Below are 23,020 nucleotides of genomic sequence, written 5' to 3'. Positions count from 1 at the left end.
CTTATGTAAGTGGAAAAGAGAAGACCACAAATAGGAATAAGAAAATTATTTTTGCAAAAAGCAATAAAATCACTGGTAAAGGCAAATATAGAGTAAAGATAGCAGATCAACAAAATGAAGGTCAAAAGACAAAAGTACTAAAATTATCTATTTCCATCATAAGAGGGTAATGGATACAAACACAGAAAAAAGAGGTGAGAAAAGATATCAAAAACGCAACATGGAAGGAGGGGAGTAAAAGAGTAGAGCTTTTAGCAACACGGCAAACTAAAGAGAGAATCAACTTAATATAGATTGCTATATATGTAGGTTATTATATATGAACTTCATGGTAATCACAGCCGGGAATCTATTATAAAAACACAAAAAATTAAGAGAAACGAACCCAAGCATAATACTAAATAAAGCCATCAAAGCAGAGGGGAAGAGAGCAAGATAAGAAGAAAGGAATAGAGAAGAACTACTAAAACACACATAAAAAATAACAAAATGTCAATAAGTACATACTTATCAATACTTACTTTAAGTGTCATGGACTAAATGCTCTAATCAAAAGGTATAGGGTGGCTGCTTGGATAAAAAATTAAGACCCATGTATATCCTGCATATAAGAGACACACTTCAGACCTAAAGACACTCACAAACTGAAAGTAAAGGGATGTAAAAAGATACTCCATGCAAATGTCAACGATAGGAAAGCTGGGTTGCCAATACTTATATGAGACTAAATAGACTTTAAAACAAAAACTGTAACAAGAGACAAAGGAGAGCACTACATAATGATAGAGGGAACAATCCAACTAGAGGATATAACACTTATGTCTATGCACCCAACATAGGAGCACCTAAATATGTATAGCAATTATTAACAGACATAAGAGGAGAAATAGTAACACAGTAGTAGTAGAGGACTTTAACATTCCACTTACACCAATGGATAGAGCATCCAAACAGAAGATCAATAGGGAAACCTTGGCATTAAATGACACATAAGACCAGATGGACTTATAGATATATACAGAACATTCCATCCAAAAAACACAGAATACATATTCTTTTTAAATGCACATGGAACATTCTCTTGGATAGATTACATATTAAGGCACAAAACAAGTCTCAATAAATTTAAGAAGATTGAAATAATGCCAAGCATCTTTTCTGACCACAATGGTGTGAAAATAGAAATCAACTACAGGAAGAAAATCAGAAAAGCCAAAAAATATGTGGAGATTAAACAAAAGCTACTGAACAATGATTGGGTTAATGAAGAAATCAAAGTACAAATTTTAAAAACCTGGAGACAAACGAAAATGAAAATACAACATGCCAATATTTATGGGATACAGGAAAAGCAATTATAAGAGGAAAGTTTATAGCAATACAGGCTAACTCAACAAACAAGAAAAATCCCAAATAAACAACCTAATGTTACAAGTATTTTTGGAAAAATTACCCTGGATAGAAAACTGAAAACTGGATAAAAAGAACCCCCACAATAAGGGACAGCTATGACTAAGGTGGAAGAGGCAGAAATTCCTTCTGGAGAGAAAAAGAGCCACCTTCAGGAGCAGTGGAGATTCTCAGCCGGCCAGGTGTCAGCCACACTAAGGTACACAGTCCTCCCTGGAGGAGTGAGGTCTGGACGGGGGGCCAATATTGCTATAAGCGTCCTTTAGACTCAGCACAACTGAGACAAGGGTCTTACTATCTTTAGCCGGCTATTAACTGCAGTGGAGAATACTCCCAGAAAAGCTATCAGATGAAAGCTGAAAAGACCTGGGCGTTTTTTTGTTGTTGTTGTTTGAGGAAGATTAGCCCTGAGCTAATATCTGCTGCCAGTCCTCCTCTTTTTGCCAAGGAAGACTGGCCTTGAGCTAACATCTGTGCCCATCTTCCTCTACTTTATATGTGGGTCATCTACCACAGCATGGCTTACCAAGTGGTGCCATGTCCGCATCCAGGATCCGAACCAGCAAATTCTGGGCTGCTGGAGCAGAACATGTGCACTTAACTGCTGCACCACAGGGCCACCAATGAAAAGACCTGGGTCTTAAATGGCCAATGCATACACTCACCCATCTCAGCAATCTAAAATCACTAGAGAGAAGGCTGACAATCCTTTGGTGAAAAGAGACTCACCTGACGGGCTCTGGGTGCATCTCAGTGAGAAGAGAGACCTCTCTGGAGAGTGAGACATTGGTGATGGCCATTGTTGTGACATAGTCCAGGTGTGCTGACACAGACCCCAGCAAACGCCATTGAAATTATTCCCCTGGCCTGTTAGCCCAGGGGTCTCCCACACCCAGTGGAGCACAGATTTAATCCAGTTCATCTAGGGCAGGTAGCCTGTCCTAGGGACCAGTCCCACTCAACAGCAAGCTCTCAGGCTGCTTGTTGCCTGCATTGACTGGGTGCCTTGATCCTCTACAGGCAGGAAAGTGTGTCCACCTCTGTGTGGCAGGATCTGTGTGAGGACAAGGTGAACTGTAGAGGGCACTGGTGGAGAGGTAGGGGCCTCTGGAGTAGGGCATCAGGATACACTCCAGGGGGTTGGGATTGTGCAGAGACCAGGACTGTGTTGATAGTGTGTGTGGATCTGTGAGAGCTGAGGCTTATCAGTGGCAGAAGACCTGTGTTTCACAAATAGCCATAAAAAGGATCAGCCCCACCTTCCAAACCTGAAACAATTGAGTGCTCCTGTGCCTAAGGCCAGCCCCACACAGCTGCACTCCTAAAAAGAACTTACAATGGCCTTGTAGGCCTGAGGCATATAGAAATTGTAAGCCCCTGAGCCTAGCAACCAGCTACACTTGGTACCCACCCAATTAACACAAAAACAGCAACAGGAGTGTGCTCTTAGACCTTCTAGCCAATGGTGCTGAGGCTCCCCAAACCGGAATTATAAACAGCTGGCCAGGAAAGGAAAGACTAGACTCCCTGGGTACCTGCATTAAGAGCAACCCTGCCACAGCAGAAGGACACAAGTAGTCCACAAAGGGGTTACTCTTGCGTCATTTGGACTGCAGATGAGAGGGAAGTACACTGCTGGGCCTCAAAAGGCATCCTTTACAGAAGGACACATCTCCAAGATCAGGAGACACAGCCAACTCAATTACATGTAGATATAAGCACAGAGAAAGAGGCATAATGAGGCAACAAAGGAATAAATTCCAACAAGGGGAACAGGACAAAACTCCAGAAAAAGGACTAAGTGAAACAGAAATAGCAACCTACCTGAGAAAAATTTCAAACAAAAACTGATAAGGATGATCACAGATATTGGGAGAAGACTGGATGAACAAAGTGAGCTCATCAACAAAGAACTGGAAAATATAAAAAAGAACCAATTGGGAATGAAGAACACAATACTGGAAATGAAAAATTCACAGATGGACTCAATAGCACAGTAGATGATACAGAAGAGCAGTTCAGTGAGCTAGATGAAAGACTAGAGGAAATCACCCAAGCAGAACAGAAAAAAGAAAAAAGAATTAGACAGAATGAGAACAGTCTAAGGGAATTCTGGGACAATATCAAACGCACTAACATTCATATTATAGGTGTCCCAGAAGGAGGAGAAACAAAGGGGCAAAAAATTTATTTGAAGAAATGATAGATGAAAATTTTCCTGACCTAAGGAAGGAAACAGACATCCAAGTACAGGAAACACAGAGAACTCCAAACAAGATAAGCACAAAGAGGCCCACACCAAGACACATTATAATTAAAATGTCCAAAATTAAAGATAAAGACAGAATCCTAAAAGCAGCAAGAGAAAGACAACAAGTGACATACAAAGGAAAACCCATAAGGTATTAGCAGACTTCTCAGAAGAGAATAGGATGACATATTTAAACTGCTAAAAGGAAAACACCTAAAGCCAAGAATACTCTATCCATCAAGGTTGTCATTCAGAATGGAAGGAGCGATAAAGAGTTTCTCAGACAAGCAAAAATTAAAGAAGTTTATCACCAAGAAACCAGTTCTACAAGAAATGCTGAAGGGATTTATTTAAGTGGGAGCGATGACCTCAAATAGGGATAAAAAAATTATCAAAAACCAGGCAATAAAATCACTGGTAAAGGTAAAAATATACTAAAGGTAGCAGATCAACAACCTGTGAAGATAATATGAAGGTTAAAAGACAAAAGTGCCAGGGCTGGCCCCATGGCCGAGTGGTTAAGTTCATGCGCTCTGCTGCAGGCAGCCCAGTGTTTCGTTAGTTTGAACACTGGGCGCAGACATGGCACTGTTCATCAAACCACGCTGAGGCAGCATCCCACATGCGACAACTAAAAGGACCCACAAGGAAGAACATACAACTATGTACTGGGGGGCTTTGGGGAGAAAAATGAAAAAAATCTTAAAAAAAAACACAAAAGTGCCAAAACTACCTGTTTCAATGATAAGAGGGTAATGGATAGACACACACAAAACAAGAGATTAGATATGATTTCAAAAACATGAAATGTGGGAGGAGGGGAGTGAAAAGTAGAGCTTTTAGAAAGAGTTCAAGCTAAGGAGTCTATCAGCTCAATATAGACTGTTATATACATAGAATATTATTTAGGATCCTCATGGTTATCAAAATCAGAATAACAATAATAATAAGTAAGCAAATTAGTAAGACAAAAGAAATCAAACATATTACTGAAGAAAACCGTCAAACCACAACGGAAGAGAGCAAGAGGAAAAGAAAAGAAGAGAGAAGAACTACTAAAACACCCAGAAAAAAAGAAACAAAATGGCAATAAATGCATATTTATCAATAGCTCCTTTAAATGTCAATGGACTAACTGCTCCAATTGAAGGCCATAGGGTTGCCAATTGGATAAAAAATGACCCATATATATGCTGAACACAAGAGACACACTTCAGACCTAAAGACACTGACAAACTGCAAGGGGGAAGATGGAAAAAGATATTCCATGCAAATGGCAGAGAAAAGAAATTGGGGGTAGCAATACTTATATGAGACCAAATAGACTTTAAAACAAAGACTGTAACAAGAGACAAAGAAAGGCACTATATAATGATAAAGGGAAAAATCCTTCAAGAAGATATAACACTTGTAAATATCAATGCAGCCAACATAGGAACATCTAAATATATAAAGCAACTATTAACAAATATAAAAGGAGAAATAGAAAGTAACACAATAACAGTAGGGGTCTTTGACACTCCACTTACACCAATGGATAGATCATTCAAACAGAACATCAATAAGGAAACACTGGCCTTAAACGATGCATTATACCAGGTGGACTTAGTGAATATATATAGATCACTCCATCCCCAAAACCACGGAATATACATTCTTCTCAAATGCACATAGAACATTCTCCAGGATTGATCACATATTAGGCCACAAAACAAGTCTCAATAAATTTAAGAAGATCAAAATAATACCATGCATCTTTTCTGACCACAAAGGTATGAACCTAGAAATCAACTACAAGAAGAAAACCAGAAAAGCCACAAAAATGTGGAGATTAAACAAAATGCTACTGAACAACAATTTGGTCAATGAAGAAATCAAAGGAGAAATGAAAACATTCCTGGAGACAAATGAAAATGAAAATACAACATGCCAAAATCTATGGGATACAGCAAAAGCAGTTCTAAGAGGGAAGTTTCTAGCAATTCAGGCCTACCTCAACAAAGAAAAACCCCAAATAAGCAATCTAACAGCACATCTAAAGCTACTGGAAAAAGAAGAATAATCAAAACCAAAAATAAGCAGAAGGAAGGAAATAATAAATGTCAGAGCAGAAATAAAGGAAATAGACACTAAAAAAAAGTAGAAAACATTAATGAAACCAAGAGTTGTTTCCTTGAAAAAATAAACAAAATTGACAAACCCCTAGCTAGACTCATCAAGAATAAAAGAGAAGTCTCAAATAAATAAAATTAGAAATGAAAGTGGAGAAATTACAACAGACACCTCAGAAATACAAAAGATAATAAGAGAATACTATGAAAAGTTATATGCCAACAAATTGGATAATATAGAAGAAATGGACAAATTCTTAGAAACATACAACCTTCCAAAACTGGACCAAGAAGAAGCAGGGAATTTGAATAGACTGATCACCAGTAAGGAGATTGAAATACAATCAAAAATCTCCCCCAAAATAAAAGACCAGGACCAGATGCCTTCCCCAGTGAATTCTACCAAACACTCAAAGAAGACTTAATACCTATCCTTCTCAAACTATTCCATAAAATTGAAGAGACAGGGAGGCTTCCTAACTCATTCCAGGAAGCCGACATTATCCTGATACCAAAACCAGACAAGGACGCCACAAAAATAGAAAATTACAGGCCAATATCACTGATGAACATTGATGCAAAAATCCTCAAGAAAATACTAGAAAGTTGAATACAATAATACATTTAAAAGACCATACACCATGATCAAGTGGGTTTGATTCCAGGGATGCAGGGATGATTCAACATCCACAAATCTATCAACGTGATACATCACATTAACAAAATGAAGAATAAAAATCACATGATCATCTCAATAGATGCAGAGAAAGTGACAAGATATAGCATCCATTTATGATAAAAAATCTAAATAAAATGGATATGGAAGAAAAATACCTCAACATAATAAAGGCTATATATGACAAACCCACAGCAAATATCATTCTCAACAGAGAAATACTGAAAGTTATCCCTCTAATAAGAAGAACCAGACAAGGATGCCACTTTCGCCACTCTTATTTAACATAGTACTGGAAGTCCTAGCCAGAGAAATCAGGCAAGAAAAAGAAATAAAAGGGATCCATATTGGAAAAGGGAAGTGAAACTGTCACTCTTTGCAGATGACATGATTTTATATATAGAAAACCCTAAAGAATCCACTAAAAAACTTTTAGAAATAAATGAATGCAGTCAAGTCGCAGGATACAAAATCAACCTACAAAAATTGGTTGTGTTTCTATACACTAAAGACGAAGTAGCAGAAAGACAAATTAAGAATCCAATCCTATGTACAATGGCAACAAAAAGAATAAAATACCTATGAATAAACTTAACCAAAGAGGTAGAAGGTCTGTACATTGAAAACTACAGAACATTGTTGAAAGAAATTGAAGAAAACACGAAGAAACGGAATGATATTCCGTGCTCTTGGATTGGAAGAATTAACATTGTTAAAATGTCCATACTTCCTCAAGCAATCTACAGATTCAATGCAATCCCTATCAAACTTCCAACACTTTCAACAGAAATAGAAGAAAGAATCCTAAAATTCATATGGAACAACAAAAGACCCTGAAAAACCAAAGGATTCCTGAGAAAAAAGAACAAAGCTGGAGGAATCACACTCCCTGACTTCAAAATATACTACAAAGCTACAGTAACCAAAACAGCATTGGACTGGCACTAAAACAGACACACCAATCAATGGAACAGAATTTAGAGCCCAGAAACACATTTATGGACAGCCAATATTCAACAAGGGAGCCAAGAGCATACAATGGGAGAAAGGAGAGTCTCTTCAACAAATGGTGTTGGGAAAACTGGACAGCCACATGTAAAACAATGAAAGTACACCATTAACTTACACCATGCACAAGAATCAACTCAAAATGGACTAAAGACTTGAATGTAAGACCCGCAACCATGAAACTTCCAGAAGAAAACATAGGCAGTACGCTCTTTGACATTGGTCTCAGCAGCATATTTTCAAGTACCATGTCTGACCGGGCAAGGGAAACAAAAGAAAAAATGAACAAATTGGACTACATGAAACTAAAAAACTTCTGCACAGCAAAAGAAAACATGAACAAAACAAAAAGACAACCTAACAATTGGGAGATGTTTACAACCCATATATCAGATAAGGGGTAAATATCCAAAATATACAAAGAACTCATACATCTCAACAACAAGAAAAGTAACAACCCAATTAAAAAATGGGCAAATGATCTAAACAGAGATCTCTCCAAAGAAGATATACAGATGGCTAACAGGCATATGAAAAGATGTTCAACATCAGCTACCAGGTAAAGCCAAATCAAAACTACAATGAGATATCACCTCACTCTGGTCAGGATGGCTATAATAAACAAGACAGGAAACAACAAGTGTTGGAGAGGATGTGGAGAGAAGGGAACCCTAATACTCTGCTGGTGGGAGTGCAAACTGGTGCAGCCACTACGGAAAGCAGTATGGAGTATCCTCAGAAAGTTAAGAATAGATCTACCATATGATCCAGCTATTCCACTGCTGGGTATCTTTCCAAAGAACTTGAAAAGGCAAAGGCATAAAGATACCTGCACCCCTATGTTCATTGCAGCATTATACACAATAGCCAAGACTTGGAAGCAACCTAGGTGCCCATCAAGGGGCAAATGAATAAAGAAGATGTGGTATTTATACACAAAAGAATACTATTCAGCCATAAAAAATGATGCAATCTGGCCATTTGTGACAACATGGATGGACTTTAAGTGTATTATGCTAAGTGTAATAAGTCAGAGGGAGAAAGTCAAATGCTGTATGATCTCAACCATAAGTAGAAGATAAAAACAACAACAATCACGACAGAGATTGGACTGATGGTTGCCAGAGGGGAATGCGGGAGGGAAGAGGATAAAAGGGAGGATTAGGTACATAGATGTGGTGATGGATTGCAATTAGTTTTTGGGTAGTGAACATGATGTAATCTACATAGAAATTGAAATATAATGATGTACGCCTGAAATTTATATAATGTTATAAACCAATGTAAGCACAATAAAAACTTAAAATTTTAAAAATGTGTATAAAAACAAAGTACACAGTCATATGTTTGTATAAAATTTACAACAATAAATATTTTGTGTACTTTATCTTCAAAAAATAATAAAGTTTTCATTTAATATTCTTTTTCTTTGTTTTCTGACTAATGCTAAGTTAAGATTTCTGCACAATGAATGTTCACAGTAAATACATTAGGATTGGCGAGCTCCTGGGAAGAGAACTGGTGACCACTGAAGCTGAAGAACATCATCTGTCTCCAGGAAGTCAGTCTGTAACCTGATTCAGATGAATTCAGGGCTTCAGTTCAACTCAAGAAGCATTTGTTTACTATATGCTATAATGTCAACACAAAGTCCTCATCAAATAACCTATTCAGTTCAGCTGAAGAGTTCCCTTGAGCTATGGTGAGAGTAGATCTTGACATGGAGATAATGCTGTATATTTTTCAGTGGAAAACTATTAGGGAGCAGTTTATTTAAGAGAGTCATCTAAAGCAACTAGCTCATAACATAGGAGTTCTTGGTGGTAAAGAATCAGTGGGAATGATATTTAATGAAAAACAGAATTGTCTTTGTAAGATTCATCTGTTTCATTAACTTTATCATTGTGATAACATGTGACAGGGTATCAACACACAGGCCTTTGTATCAGAATAACATGCTTGGTGACCACAAGATTACTTACAATTGTCCAAGTTTCTGTGTTTTCATCTGCAAAACTCTAAAAGAATCTTTGTGAAAATAAATCACAGCATTTTGAGCATATTGGAATTGAGAAAGCTGTGCTCTGTTTTCAATGGAGAAAAAGTAAAACAGTGACAGGAAGGTGAGTGGGTGGAATTCATTTCACATATGGAGGCACTCCAACTCTCACACACCAAACTTCTTTATACACTCAAAAGCCAGAGGACATTTGTGGTAAATTGAAAAAAATAGTCACAAATTCTTTGAGCTTGTTCTGTCAAGAAATGCAATCTGCTAACCCACTTGTTGATTAGAGCTGGTACTGTGACTTGCTTTGACTAATAGAATGTAGTGGAAGTGATGTTATGAGTCCAAGTTTAAACTCAACAGGCCCTACATTTTCTTTCTTGTACTAGGAGGCCTTCCAGCACCTGTGAATAAGCTTCAGTCAGCCTGCTCGCTGATGAACTTACATGGGGGAGGGGGGAGGCCCCGCAGTCCCAGCTGAACCAATTGAAGCCACAGACATGTGAGGGAGCCCACTTTAGAACAGCTGAGTCCAGCCCAGAACATAAATACTGCCCAAATAGGCCTAGCACAGAATCAAGAGAAAATAATAAATCCTTGCTTCAAGTCATTAAAGTTTGGGGTAGATTATTACATAGAAAAATTTGATGCAACTCTCTTCAAAGAAATTCTCTTTTCCAGGGAGCTTCTTAGTGCTTCTGTGGCTCCCAGGCTCCCATGTGCCTGGACTGCCACAGGGAGAAGATTGGATGAATGAGGGAAAAGTTATGGACTGTCATTGGCCTAGGAATGATATTATCATTAATATTTATATAGTATAAATATTATCTTATAAAGATCTTCCTTGACTTACAATGGGGTTACATGTCAGTAATCGAGTTGAAAAAATGTCTAAAATGTACTTAACCTACCAAACATCATAGCTTAGACTAGCCTACCTTAAACATGCTCAGAACACTTATATTAGCCTACAGCTGGGCAAAATCAACTAACACAAAGTATATTTTATCATAAAGTGTTGAATATCTCATGTAATTCGTTGAATACTGTGCTGAAAATGAGCAACAGAATGGTTGGATGGGTACAGAATGATTGTAAGTATATCAGTTATTTACTCTCTTGATCGCTTGGCTGACTGGGAGCTGTGGCTTGCTGCCTCTGCCCAGTATCATGAGAGAGATCAAGTATCCCACTACATATTCCTAGCCCGGGAAAAGATCAAAGTTTAAAATTTCAAGTACGGTTCTATTGAACGCATACCACTTTTGCACCATCATTACATATTAGTTATCATTTGGGAATACTTGCTATGTGCTAGGCACTGGACTGTATATAAACCTTATAATTTCTTCTTATAATTTTATTCATCATATTAACTATCACACAATAGTTTTTATCCCATTTCATAGAAAAGAACGCTTACATATTTTGAGTAACTTGCCCAAGGTGAGGCATCTGATAAAATCAAAAGCAATATTGAGTACTTATTTATTTGATTACAAAGCCCATCTTTTCACTTTGCTACTCTGGCCTCTGGTATTGTGAAGCACCTTTACTTCAAGACAGTGGACCTCTTGGCCTTTATAGTAAAACTTTATCAGTGCATAATAATTAGAGTTCTATCAGGGCAAAATAGTTGAAAGTTAGAACTAAAGAATTTGAAAATACACAGGTTCTTAGAGAGTGTTATAAATGTTAATTAGAATTAACGTGAGTTCTGTCTAAATAATTTCTTAGAGGGGTCACAAAGATGTAAATTTTAATGACATATTCCATTTATATTGACAATTACAATTATTAAATCAATGGCATGTAAATCAGTGCTTTTTAAGAAAATTGGTGGACAAAGTAATATTTTAAACTCCAAATTTTATTTCCACCATTAATTTATGAAAAGGGCCTTTTGTTTTCTTACTAGACAAAGGCAACATTAGACGAAAGTAACAAATTAATTTTGTCAAAATGGTACACCATTCCTCTGTCTGAGTCTAATTCACTAATAATTTTACCTTATGTTAAGATTATGACCTGAAGACAGAAGTGACTAGAACAAGGCTCAATATGTGATAGCTGGATGAAGCAGGAAGAGGAGAGACAGAGTCAGGTTAAAGACAGAGAGCTCATCTCCTATCTCTTAGTTAATGACAGTGCCTTGCTTCATCCCACAGGGTGTGAGACCTGAGACTGGACCTTCAACTTCTCATCCAAGATGTAATTCTGATCCTAAATGTTTAACACACTAACTACCTACTTCGAGCTGAATTTTTTTAACTGTAATATTAGTAGGTGAAATTATAAAGCATCATCAAGAAAGGTTTTGTCTATTCGCCCAAATCCTAAGCAATTTCTGCAAGATACAAGTCAGGTAAGTCTGGATCCAGGAAAAAGCATAGAAACATGTTATTTATTGCACAGAAAAGAGACTTCTGCATGGTAAATGGAGCACATCTCAAGTGCAACCTCAAAAATCCTCTTGGTTCAAAATGGCAGAGGCTAGAAAGAATGATAAGGCCACCTATAGGGTCAAGTGTCTATCCTAGTTATGTTAGGGCACTGAATTCTGAATTCATATGGAAGGAGACCCTCTCTCCCAGGAGAGAATCATGGCTTGTCCTTGTCACATTTTTGTTCTGCCACTTACCAGCTGTGTGACCCTGGGCAAATTCATTCACCTCTCTGAGTTTCAATGTCCTCCTTATAAAATGGAGAGGATATTAAAATATGACAAGTATATTTGAAGAGTCCTAGGAATTTTTCATTCCAAGTGCAGTATATCTATATTCTTCACAACAACCTAATGAGGAGCTGTTAATGCCTCCAGCCAAAGACCCTCAGGGCACCCCTATGGATGAACAAGTTGGTTTTATTGTTCATTGCAGTGAGGGAGTAAACTCCTCAGGGGGAATCATGAGGCATCTCAGAAAGAGGGTTTTAGAACTAAAGAAGCAGAATTCACAGGAGATATCTATTAAAAGAATTCTTGCAAGGAATTAGTTTACAGAATCATGAGGGTGGAGTGGGCAAATTAAAGATGGATGGGTTAGGCCATCGTCAGCAAGGGCAGGCTGGAACTCTCAGCACAGGCTGAAGCTGCAAGGTTGCAGTAGAATCTCTTGTCCCTCAGGGAAGCCTCAGCTCTGCTCCTGAGACTTCAACTGATTCGATCTTGTCTACCCACATTATCCTGGATAACCTCTGTTACTTAAAGTCGACTGATTGTGGACTTTAATCACATTTACAGAACATTGATGATTGATTGAGTAACTGGTGATTATAACTTAGCCAACACATAAAACTGACTATTAAATTCATAGGTTCTGGGTTTGTGTTAGGTGATTTTGAGGAGGCTTTAAGAACTAGAGACTTTGCTCTCAATTGGATTCTGTCAGAAGGTGGGTGGTGGAGTGGGGTAATTACATAATTTTGTATCTTAAGAAATCTTACCTAGAGGAAGGAAGACTATACTGAGGCTAAAGCTATAAATGGTAAAGAAGAAGCAGTCATTCATATTATCTAGGAGAGAGGTCTGGTTGGTCATTTTTTGGTCTGGACAATGTTCTTGTTTTGTCTGTGTTCAGACATGATTACTGAGCAGCTTTGTTTTCTGTTGTGACCCATTATGGTCACAGTATGGCTGTATGATACTGTCGTTCTATGACTGTTTATGTTATGCAGGAAAACACTAAAACCGAGCTGTGAGCACCAGGCCAGCTCCTGGCATCGCCAAGGCCTAGTTAATAGTATTAGGTAGCTCCCAGATGCCAAGGCTTTTTCTGTTTCACCCATCTTTACAGTTTTTGTCACTGTGAGGTAAGACAGAGTGTTGAGAAACTGAGGACCATTGAACAGGGTCAGGGCAATTGATTCTAAATGGAACCCCCATTAACTTGTGACTTCCATAACGTACAGAAAATTGATTCTTCTGAAAAAGAAAGTCTCCCTCCAATGACTACCTTTGACCTTAGCTCAATCCCTAATCCCTCACAAATCTCTGGAATATTAATGTCTCAGGATAAAGACTATGAAAAGATCCAGTAGGTTAAGGGAAGAAAACCACTTTTCTAAGTCACAGCAATTTCCCTCATTCCACTTCCAACATTTGACTTGAAGTTCTTAAACTAAAGAATAAAAAACAGTAAAAATCATAGATTAAGCCAGCCAGAACTTTCTTTAATGTAATCAATGTTTCCAAATTTTGTTTAAATGTAGAGATGCAGCACTGAAACACAGAGCACAAAGAATACTCAAGGCAGGGAAAAAATTCAGGTGAAAGATCATGCAGTTACTGCAGGCAGCAACATGATATTATAACTCCTTTTATTGCCCTGGGTGCAAATATTGAAGCTTTTGAGAGTATGAGAAGAAAAACTTACTCAACTAGATTTATGTAAGGAGAAAAGGCAAAGGTATTCCTTGGCTACTGCCTGCAGAGATTCCCTTGGTGAGTGAGTCAACTCAAAATTTAGAGAATTCCATACACACTATGGAAGCAAAAAGAAAGGCAGCCAAGCCACGTATAGAAGCCAAGGAAAAAGGAGGGAATGGGAACTACCAGGGAGGGGGACCTACTCAGGGGAGAATTCTTGGAGATTGTAACCCACAAAATCCCGAAGGACATCATATTAGTGATGACCTCATCTATCTGTGAGACAGCTCAGAAATTCCCACCCTTCTAGCCAGTAGTGGGATACACACATGTGAGAAGATTTGATTTAATACCATCTGTCCTTCCACAGAAAATTGCCTCAGGTCCTCTTTGAGTGGAGCCTGCATCAGAACCAGGGGATTTCCCAATCCGTTTCAGGCCTCTTAGTATAAAGTCTTCAACTGGCAACTGCAGTGTCATCACAGAGGATTTTTCTGATTGGCTAGAACCTAATCTGGGAGGGTTTGGTTTGGGTGTCTTTAGAGTTCTTTCTCAGCTTGGTCCTCACCACAGCTCTGCAACTCAGAACAGCAACTGCTGAGACCACCCTGAGAAGAGGATGATCCTAAACAGAGCTCTGATTCTGGGGTCCCTCGCCCTAACCACCTTGATGAGCCCAAGTGGAGGTGAAGACATTGTGGGTGAGTGCACGGTGAAGGGATGAGGGGACTAGTCTTGGGAAACAGGGAATTGGAAGGGAAAAAAGATAAAGATAGGCACAGAAATCAGAGAGATTCTTTAAAGGCATTCTCAATGTTAAGCAGATCTAAAAATTATGGTTGTTCCTCCATCAGGAAACTAGAGTCACAACCCGCTCTCTTTACTACCTGTGCTGTTGCAGAGTTCACCAAGGACATTATTCTGTTTCTGATATCGGATCCAGTGAATATAGCCTTGGGGGCTCTATGGCATTCATTCACGATTGCCTCAAAGATAAGAGGTGTTTTCACAAGTGGATGTTTTGTTTCTAAAATTTCATGAACTGTTGCTCCCAAATTTCTCTGAACAAGTTTTTTGTGTGTGAGGAAGATTGGCCCTGAGCTGACATCTGTGCCAGTCTTCCTCTATTTTATGTGGGATGCCACCACAGCACGGCCTGAGGAGCGGTGCTAGGTCCACGCCTGGGATCCAAACCTGCCAATCCCAGGTTGCCAAAGTGGAATGCATGAACTCATCACTATGCCACCAGGCTTGCCCCGAACAACTATTGAAGCTTTTTTTTTTTTTTTTTTGAGGAAGGTTAGCCCTGAGCTAACTACTGCCAATCCTCCTCTTTCTGCTGAGGAAGACTGGCCCTGAACTAACATCCATGTCCATCTTCCTCTGCTTTATATGTGGGACGCCTATCACAACCTGGTTTGCCAAGCAGTGCCATGTGTGCACCCGGGATCTGAACCTGCAAATCCCAGGCTGCCAAAATGGAATGTGTGCACTTAACTGCCGTGCCACCAGGCTGGCCCCTGAAGCTTTTTATATATTTCTCCTATAGTTTATCTTGGGGTAAACAGTTTCATGAATTACATATATTATGTAGCTTTAAAGAAGGGTGTCCTTTTCTTTGTCTCAGATTTGCACACATTTCCATGGTGGGAACTGGCACAGGTGAGGTGTGGGTAAATGTGCCCAGCTGAATGCCTTTAGACAAGTTATTTTACCATGTGGTCCTCACTTAATCTCAGTCACCTCATATGTGTCACCTCACACATAATCAAATAAAACAAGTATGTAGAAATGCTTTCCAAGTAATGAAAACATATAAATGTCAATGATCATTCTTGTTATTTAATTATTACTATTATAGGGGTAGCTTCATAATTTCTTTTCTTTAGCAAAGTAGAGAGTACTTGTTTTTATTTTAAAATTGAGAACTTTATCATGAAAAACTTGGTGAATTAAATTATATTATTCTCAAATCATCAGCCCAAATTACCTATCTTTCTCCTCACCTAATCAAGACCTATAAGGGAAAAACTGGGCAAGCACACGTTAATTATTTGTTCCCTTAGGCCCCTCTATCTTTGCTGTCCACCTCTTTCCACCCTCTCTTCATATATTACCCTATTCTTCTTTCCTGCCAGGACCTGTCTCTGGCTCTTTTCCCTGTTGTTTTATAGACATGAAGAGCGGGTTTGCAAAAACCAAAGTAGAAAAGCCAAATAGTTCAAATAGGAAGTGAAATGGAGGTTACTTTAATCTTCAGCAACTTTATTAACCATGGCTGCTCCCAGCCTAATTTGTTTGGTGGTAGAAGTTTCACCTGCTTCTCCAGAGCACTTCCAAGTTTTCCTTCTTCACACCAGGATGCCCTGCTCAGGCTTGACTTACACATTAGGCACAGTGGGCACAGTGCTGAAGATCTGCAATGCCTTTAGTGCCCCATAAAAATGTGTTAATTTCTTTTAAAATTAGAAGAAAAACTAGACTTCCAGGGTAGAATAAAATGTTTTAGTTTTTTATGTAGCCTGGATTTGATTTACCTTTGTACCAATTTTGTCATTAAAATGTGACTTGTAATATTTTTATGGAGGAAGGGGTCCATGAAAGCAGCAGTGCTTAGGGCTCACAAGTCATAATGAAGTCTTGGTCATTGCTGATCCTGACTTTCATATGGTTCTGCAACCTCTGTGCCTGTCAGTCTTCCAGAAATCTCTGTGATCCTCAAGAATAACAGTTGACATTCAATACACATTTTCAAGCATACAGTGCACTAGGTTTTGAGAATTCAAAAGTGAAAAGACTTGCTGTCTGCCCCCTAGAGTGTGCACAGATTAGTGAGGGAAAGGACATGGTGCAGAAAAGCAGAAGGGCCACTGGGGAGCAAGACAGTGGCCCCAGCTGAGGCTAAAACTATAAAAGTGAATTGGTTCAGTTGGCCCAGCACTGTGCTGTTCTTCATCAACAGTCAGAACCCCGAACAAGTACGAGATGAAAAGAGTAATTGCATATATTCATGTTTGAAAGGGATTTATTGCAAGGATAAAGAGGCTTTGTTAGAGGGCCCTTTAAATGATCAACTGAGGGGTTCATGCTGGATAGGGAAGGGAGTGAGCTGGGTGAGGAATAGACAAATCTAGAGAGCAGGACATTGAGATGGAGGGGTTGGAGGTCATAATATGGTACAAAACCTGTTTAACAAGAGAACTTAGCTAAAATGTTGGTAACTAAGCAGAAACTTCAAGAAAATTGGAGGTTTCTGGAAAATCTTCAAATATAACTTCATTTCAAAGAGAAAAATAGACCTCTTCAAAGACCAAAGAGGGGGCTGGCCCGGTGGCGCAGTGGTTAAGTGCCCACATTCTGGTTCTGAGGCCTGGGGTTCGCCGGTTTGGATCCCGGGTACGGACATGGCACTGCTTGGCAAGCCACACTGTGGTAGGCGTCCCACATATAAAGTAGAGGAAGATGGGCACGGATGTTAGCTCAGGGCCAGTCTACCTCAGCAAAAAGAGGAGGATTGGCAGCAGATGTTAGCTCAGGGCTAATCTTCCTCAAAAAAAAAAAAAAAAAAAAGAAAAAAGACCAAGGAACATGAAAAGATAATATAGTTTGGTTTGATTGGAAAATGTGGTATTTGTGGAGGATGTTGGGTTATAAGACTGTTGGTTTTCTCATCACTGAACTTATCACAATGTAACATATTGGCTTCTTTACTTACCTGGCTCTCCCACTATTCAATAAGCTCCTTGCAGGCAGAGACATGCTGATTGGTGTTTTTCTCCCTGCTCCTCAAAATGTCTGAAACCTCACTGATGCTCAGTAAATGAGGAAGAAAGGAAAGATGAAATAGTAAAAGGCTTGTATATGTCTTGACAAAATTATCCAGTTAGGCTGATGTGGGTGGAGTCATACTGTACTGGCTGCCATTCTGCTTTGGTATCCTCAGGTAAGTACATTGTCCAATCAAGGGAAAGGGTCTACCTTGAGTCCTCAATGAATATAAGTGTTGAGTCAGAAAATGGAGAGGTTCAGTAACCTCTTTCAAGAAAAATAAAGAGGAGTAAGGAATAAAAGAAAGCCAAAATCTAATAAAGCTTCCATTTTTTTTCAGAAGGAATCAGGTGCTCTCCCTTAAGGATCATTACTGTTAACAAAACAGAGAGCTTAGAAGCATTGCGTATTTTTAATGTATTTTTGTAGTATTGTCGCTATCCTTGTCATAATCTTTCTAATACCTGATAATAGTTAGAGGAAACTCTTTTAAAATAAAAAGATCCTGTGTGCTTTTCCTTGATCAAAAAAATGAGCAAGGAATCTCTGTATAGAAAATGTTCTGCTCTGAGCCAGTCCTGAGGGGAGAAAGGAACCATAATGAACATGTTATTAACTCATGAAAGGATCAAGCGAGAGAGAAATTTATGAAGCAGAGGGAAGTAAACTGAATCTCTAGGGTAGAAAGCTAATACCATGATAATTCATTCATTCCTTCTTTAATCTCATTACAGTCTTTATCATAAGCCTAGGATGTGCCAGGTGCTGAGCTAGGCATGCAGGGAACAGCAGTAAACACACCCATCAAATTTTGCAACATGGAGCATACATTATAGTGGAAAGACAGACTGGGTTCTAACTGGACAACTACCAACACTGAGGGGGAAGGAAAAAGGTGCTGGGAATTTTGCTTAGAGACTGTGCTAAAGATGAAGCCCACAATATTTGAAAGTCAGTTTCTTCTGTCACTTTGTTTGATAAAGTTGTTTTCTCTTCCTCTGTTTTCCACCTTCCTGCTCCTCACCTTCACTTATCAGCTGACCACGTTGCCTCCTATGGCACAAATGTCTACCAGTCTTATGGTCCCTCTGGACAATATACTCATGAATTTGATGGAGACGAGGAGTTCTACGTGGACCTGGAGAAGAAGGAGACAGTCTGGCAGCTGCCTTTGTTCAGCCAACTTAGACGTTTTGACCCACAGGGTGCACTGAGAAACATTGCTACGTTAAAACACAACCTGGAAATCATCATTAAACGCTCCAACACTTCTGCTGCTACCAATAGTATGTGTTCAGCATTCTGTCATTCTTTACTGAATCTATCCCTTCATACCAGGCCTCACTCCCTTCTTCCCTAGGAATAGATATCCTTCACAACTCTATAAAACTCTCTCCTTTCCAAAGAGTCTCCAGATTTTCTCATGATAATTACTGAACTCTCATCCTCTCCCTCCTTACAAATTATATTTCCATATAATACAAGGATCCTTCCTCCTATAACACAATCCTTGAATCTTTCAAGGAGAGGTCCTATAGACCTCCTACCTTAACAAGCAGGTCCACAGAAAGAAGGGAACAGGGATAAAGCAGAGGCAAGGTATTGGGGTTCCCAAGCAGAAGGGAAGCAAGAACTCTTCCACTATCATATGGGGAAATGTTGGTGGGAGAGCTCTTCCAGGATGCAATGCAGAACCTCAGGGCAGAGCTATTCTCAGTTCACACCAGTGCTGTTTCTTCACCATAGAGGTTCCTGAGGTGACTGTGTTTTCCAAGTCTCCTGTGATGCTGGGTCAGCCGAACACCCTCATCTGTCTTGTGGACAACATCTTTCCTCCTGTGATCAATGTCACATGGTTGAAGAATGGGAACTCAGTAACAGAAGGTGTTTCTGACACAAGCTTCCTCCCCAAGAGTGATCATTCCTTCTTCAAGATCAATTTCCTCACCTTCCTCCCTTCTGCTGATGATATTTATGACTGCAAGGTGGAGCACTGGGGCCTGGATGAGCCACTTCTGAAACACTGGGGTATGTATGAGTTCCACTCCTTTTGGAGACTTCTTTTCTCTGTCAAGTCCGGAACATACTGCCTATAATACCCTTACTATCATGGTCCTAAACTTAACACTTCAAGGGTTTCTAATGGTAGACTTCACTCCCCTCCTTAAGCCTTGTGCCCTAAGTCTTTCCAGAACCAACCCCTCCCCACCATCCCACAGACATGCACAGAAACGCTCTGTATTCTGACTTTCATAACTTCACTTTCACAGAAGCTGAGATTCCAACGCCTATGTCAGAGCTGACAGAGACTGTGGTCTGTGCCCTGGGGTTGGCTGTGGGCCTCGTGGGCATCGTGGTGGGCACTGTCTTCATTATCCAAGGCCTGCGCTCAGGTAGTACCTCCAGACACCAAGGGCCCTTGTGAGTCACATCCTAGAAGAAAAGGTAAGGATTCAGATTTATTAGACTGGAGACACACAGTACAGGAGGAAGGAAAGTGGGAGGAGCTTGTGGACATAAATGTGGTTGAAAAGTTGTAGAACTGGAAAACAGCATGATGACGGCAGAGGAGCCCCCTATGCCCCACTGATCTCATGTCTGTCCTGTTGCAGGTACATTGCCCATCTATGAGAGCAGAAGAGTGGACATGTTGGGTGACTTAGCACTATTTTTATGGTCAAGTTCATCATATTCCTTCTCTCTTCCTACACTCCTCCTCTCACTTCTTCTGTGGGACTTAAGGTGCTGTGTCCTCACAGAACTCACATATCTCTCAAAATTCTCCCCCTGACCTCCTAAGTTTTTCTTTTCTCAATTGTTACCTATTATGGGAACCCTGGAGTATCCTACTCTACTACCTAATCCCTCAGTGACCCCAAAAGAATGTCTCTATATAAACAATAAATCCCACTTTTTGATGTCTTTATTGAATTTTTTTCTGTCTTTCATCTCGGGGCTGACCAGAACCATGGCCCCTTATGCTACCTTTAATCTCATTTCCCAGATCATTTTTCATGCCCAATAACAAGGAGGAAACAAGTAGAGACTGATAATATTTTATATCTTGCCAGAGGCTAATATTTGTCTCTTCCTTTTGTTCCCACCCCCAATTTGGACATCAATGAAAATGATATATACCCTCTACCTTTTGTGTACTTCTTTTAGAACAGAAATTAAAATGTAAGAAATACATCTGTACTCATTTTAATGTAGCTTTTAAAAGTTATAAGAGGGAAATAAATTAGGAGAAAGGAATTTTGAATCTCAAAAGTACCAAAAGTCCAAATTGGTTTCCAAAATGTTTAACTTTTGAAGAACGAATGATGCTAAAAGAAGCTTTCTTCTTCCCTCCTCACAACTGAAGATATAAGAATTCTCTAGGCAGGAAAAGAAACGGAAGCTAGAGCATTAGGAAAGCATTAAAATAAAACAATAATGGGGGTATCTGAGAAGGATGAAATACTTTGTCCTTACTTAGGATTAGTAACAATGGGAAGAGGGATGAGAGTAGAAACCATAGACACATTTAGGGTCCCTAGAATACAGGTGTAGCTTGCCTCACCTCCTACATGAATTTCTGCTAGACAACCACATAGCGTTTCCTGTGCCACAATGGCATACAAGGGACAGTAGAGCAGGAGGTCTCTAGGCGATAAGCCTAAACCAGGCTCACTGAATCCCTGTGCATCTCCGTGTGCCCTAGGAAATAGCAAAACACCCCATATCCCCAGGCCCCGTCCCTTACCCTTCCACAATAAGGAAAGCATAAGCCTATAAGAGGGAAATCCCAGAAGGGACAACATGAATGAGATAATGTAGCAGCAGCTATGGATGTTGCATCCTCCTCTGGATTCACTGTGTCCTAGTGGAAACCCTTGCAGAGGAAACTGATCAACAGATGGGATTCTCTGGCTTTCCTGAGTGTGTCCAAGACGTCACTCTTGATTGTATGTAACCTGACTTAGAGTTTTACCCTTTGAAGTAGTTTTAGTCATGTTGCCTTAGTCGTTCCACTCTGCAATTACTGAGTCCATACATTGCACCTAGGATGGTATTATGGAAAAGCTATAAAATGTACGAGGCTGTCTCTGTCCATGTCATCTGCATTAGTGAGCTTAAAATATAATAGGGAAAAAAGACATGATATTAACAAAGTACTTGATACGGCATAGTTTGATGCAAATAAACTGAAGACCAAATCCAGGACTCAGCACTTTATAGCTAGTGTTTTAAACTTTATAACATTAGGTAAAGTATCCAACATTTCTGAGCTATATTTTTCTCATCCATAATGTGGGAGTGATAATACATTCCCTGCAGAGTTATGATCAGAATTTGAATAATCTTAATATATAGGCAGTGTCCCACACATAGTATACAAATACATAAAAAAGTTATTAGTTATATCCATAATTAAATCATTAGAAAGAATGGATTGTATATGAAAAACACTTTTGTTTTTCTGAGCCCTTTAATAACTTAAGAGATTCAAACATGGAGCTATGGATGAATTTCTTTCCATATGCTAATTGGAGGATTTTATTTTTAGAATGAGAGAGGCTGAGATTGGGTTAGGCTGAGAGAATAGATAGGGTATAGTGGTCAGTGACATATCATTGGTGAAAGGGGTGCTAAGAGAACTCAAGAGCAAGTTGTAATATTTGACTTTGAGTTTTTATTTTCTGATAAAAGATATGTCCCTTCCTTACGGCCTATAAATTTTTAGTCAAGCTATGTTATATGCAACAGATGTTTATGCATGTTTACTTTGGGCAGGAGGTGGGGGAGATTAAAAGCTACCTGTGTGGTAGAAGCAAGAGAATAATTAAAAATGCAGACTAGGAATTAGTAAATGCAGGGAATCTAAACCAGAGGTGATCCCGAAAATGTAGGTAATAGAGCGTACAGGATTTTTAGGGCAGTGAAACTACTTGGTAGGATAGTATAATACTGGATACATGTCATTATTTGTCCAAACTCACAGAATGTACAACACCAAGAGTGAACCCTAACGTAAACTATGGACTTTGATAATGATGTATCAATGTAGGTTCATCAATTGTAACAAATGCACCAGTCTGATAAGAGACGTTGCTAGTGGGGGAAGTTATGCATGGTGGAAGCAGGGGGCACATGGCAACTCTCTATATCTTCCATTTAATTTCGTCGTGAACCTAAAACTGCTCTAAAGTGTAGATGTTTAAAACTAGAAAAGATCAGCAATTATGATATCAAATGTATAAAATAAAATGTTTAGCATAGAAATAAAAATGTAGATCACTTAAAAATGCACAAACGTGCTGAGAAGTTTTTGGCAATAGGATTTCAAAAAAGTTTTATGTAAGTTTCAATAATTCATAAAACAGGAACCTAGAATTTTGGAGATGGTCTGTGTGTGTTATAGTAATAAAAGGGTTATAGT

General features: G+C 39.1%; 1 protein-coding gene across 1 annotated transcript; it reads left to right on the top strand.

Annotated features, from left to right (window-relative positions):
• Positions 1-14,397: 14,397 nt before the first annotated feature.
• Positions 14,398-20,520, top strand: LOC124232501 (SLA class II histocompatibility antigen, DQ haplotype D alpha chain-like). The gene is made up of 5 exons (XM_046649462.1): positions 14,398-14,531; positions 18,636-18,884; positions 19,345-19,626; positions 19,869-20,043; positions 20,211-20,520. Exons 1-4 carry the CDS (start codon positions 14,450-14,452, stop codon positions 20,021-20,023), a joined length of 768 nt encoding a protein of 255 aa, XP_046505418.1. The 5' UTR covers positions 14,398-14,449; the 3' UTR covers positions 20,024-20,043; positions 20,211-20,520.
• Positions 20,521-23,020: the final 2,500 nt, after the last annotated feature.

Source organism: Equus quagga, unplaced genomic scaffold (assembly GCF_021613505.1).
Source record: "Equus quagga isolate Etosha38 unplaced genomic scaffold, UCLA_HA_Equagga_1.0 HiC_scaffold_68_RagTag, whole genome shotgun sequence".
Taxonomy (NCBI): Eukaryota; Metazoa; Chordata; class Mammalia; order Perissodactyla; family Equidae; genus Equus; species Equus quagga.
This window is presented reverse-complemented; position numbering and strand designations above follow the sequence as displayed.

What these genes read in the sequence shown, in the direction of transcription:
- LOC124232501 (XM_046649462.1), top strand. Translation starts at nt 14,450, where the DNA reads ATGATCCTAAACAGAGCTCTGATTCTGGGGTCCCTCGCCCTAACCACC. An exon ending in TGGAGGTGAAGACATTGTGG is followed by an intron (nt 14,532 to 18,635) that starts GTGAGTGCACGG and finishes TTCACTTATCAG; the next exon opens with CTGACCACGTTGCCTCCTAT. An exon ending in GCCACTTCTGAAACACTGGG is followed by an intron (nt 19,627 to 19,868) that starts GTATGTATGAGT and finishes TCACTTTCACAG; the next exon opens with AAGCTGAGATTCCAACGCCT.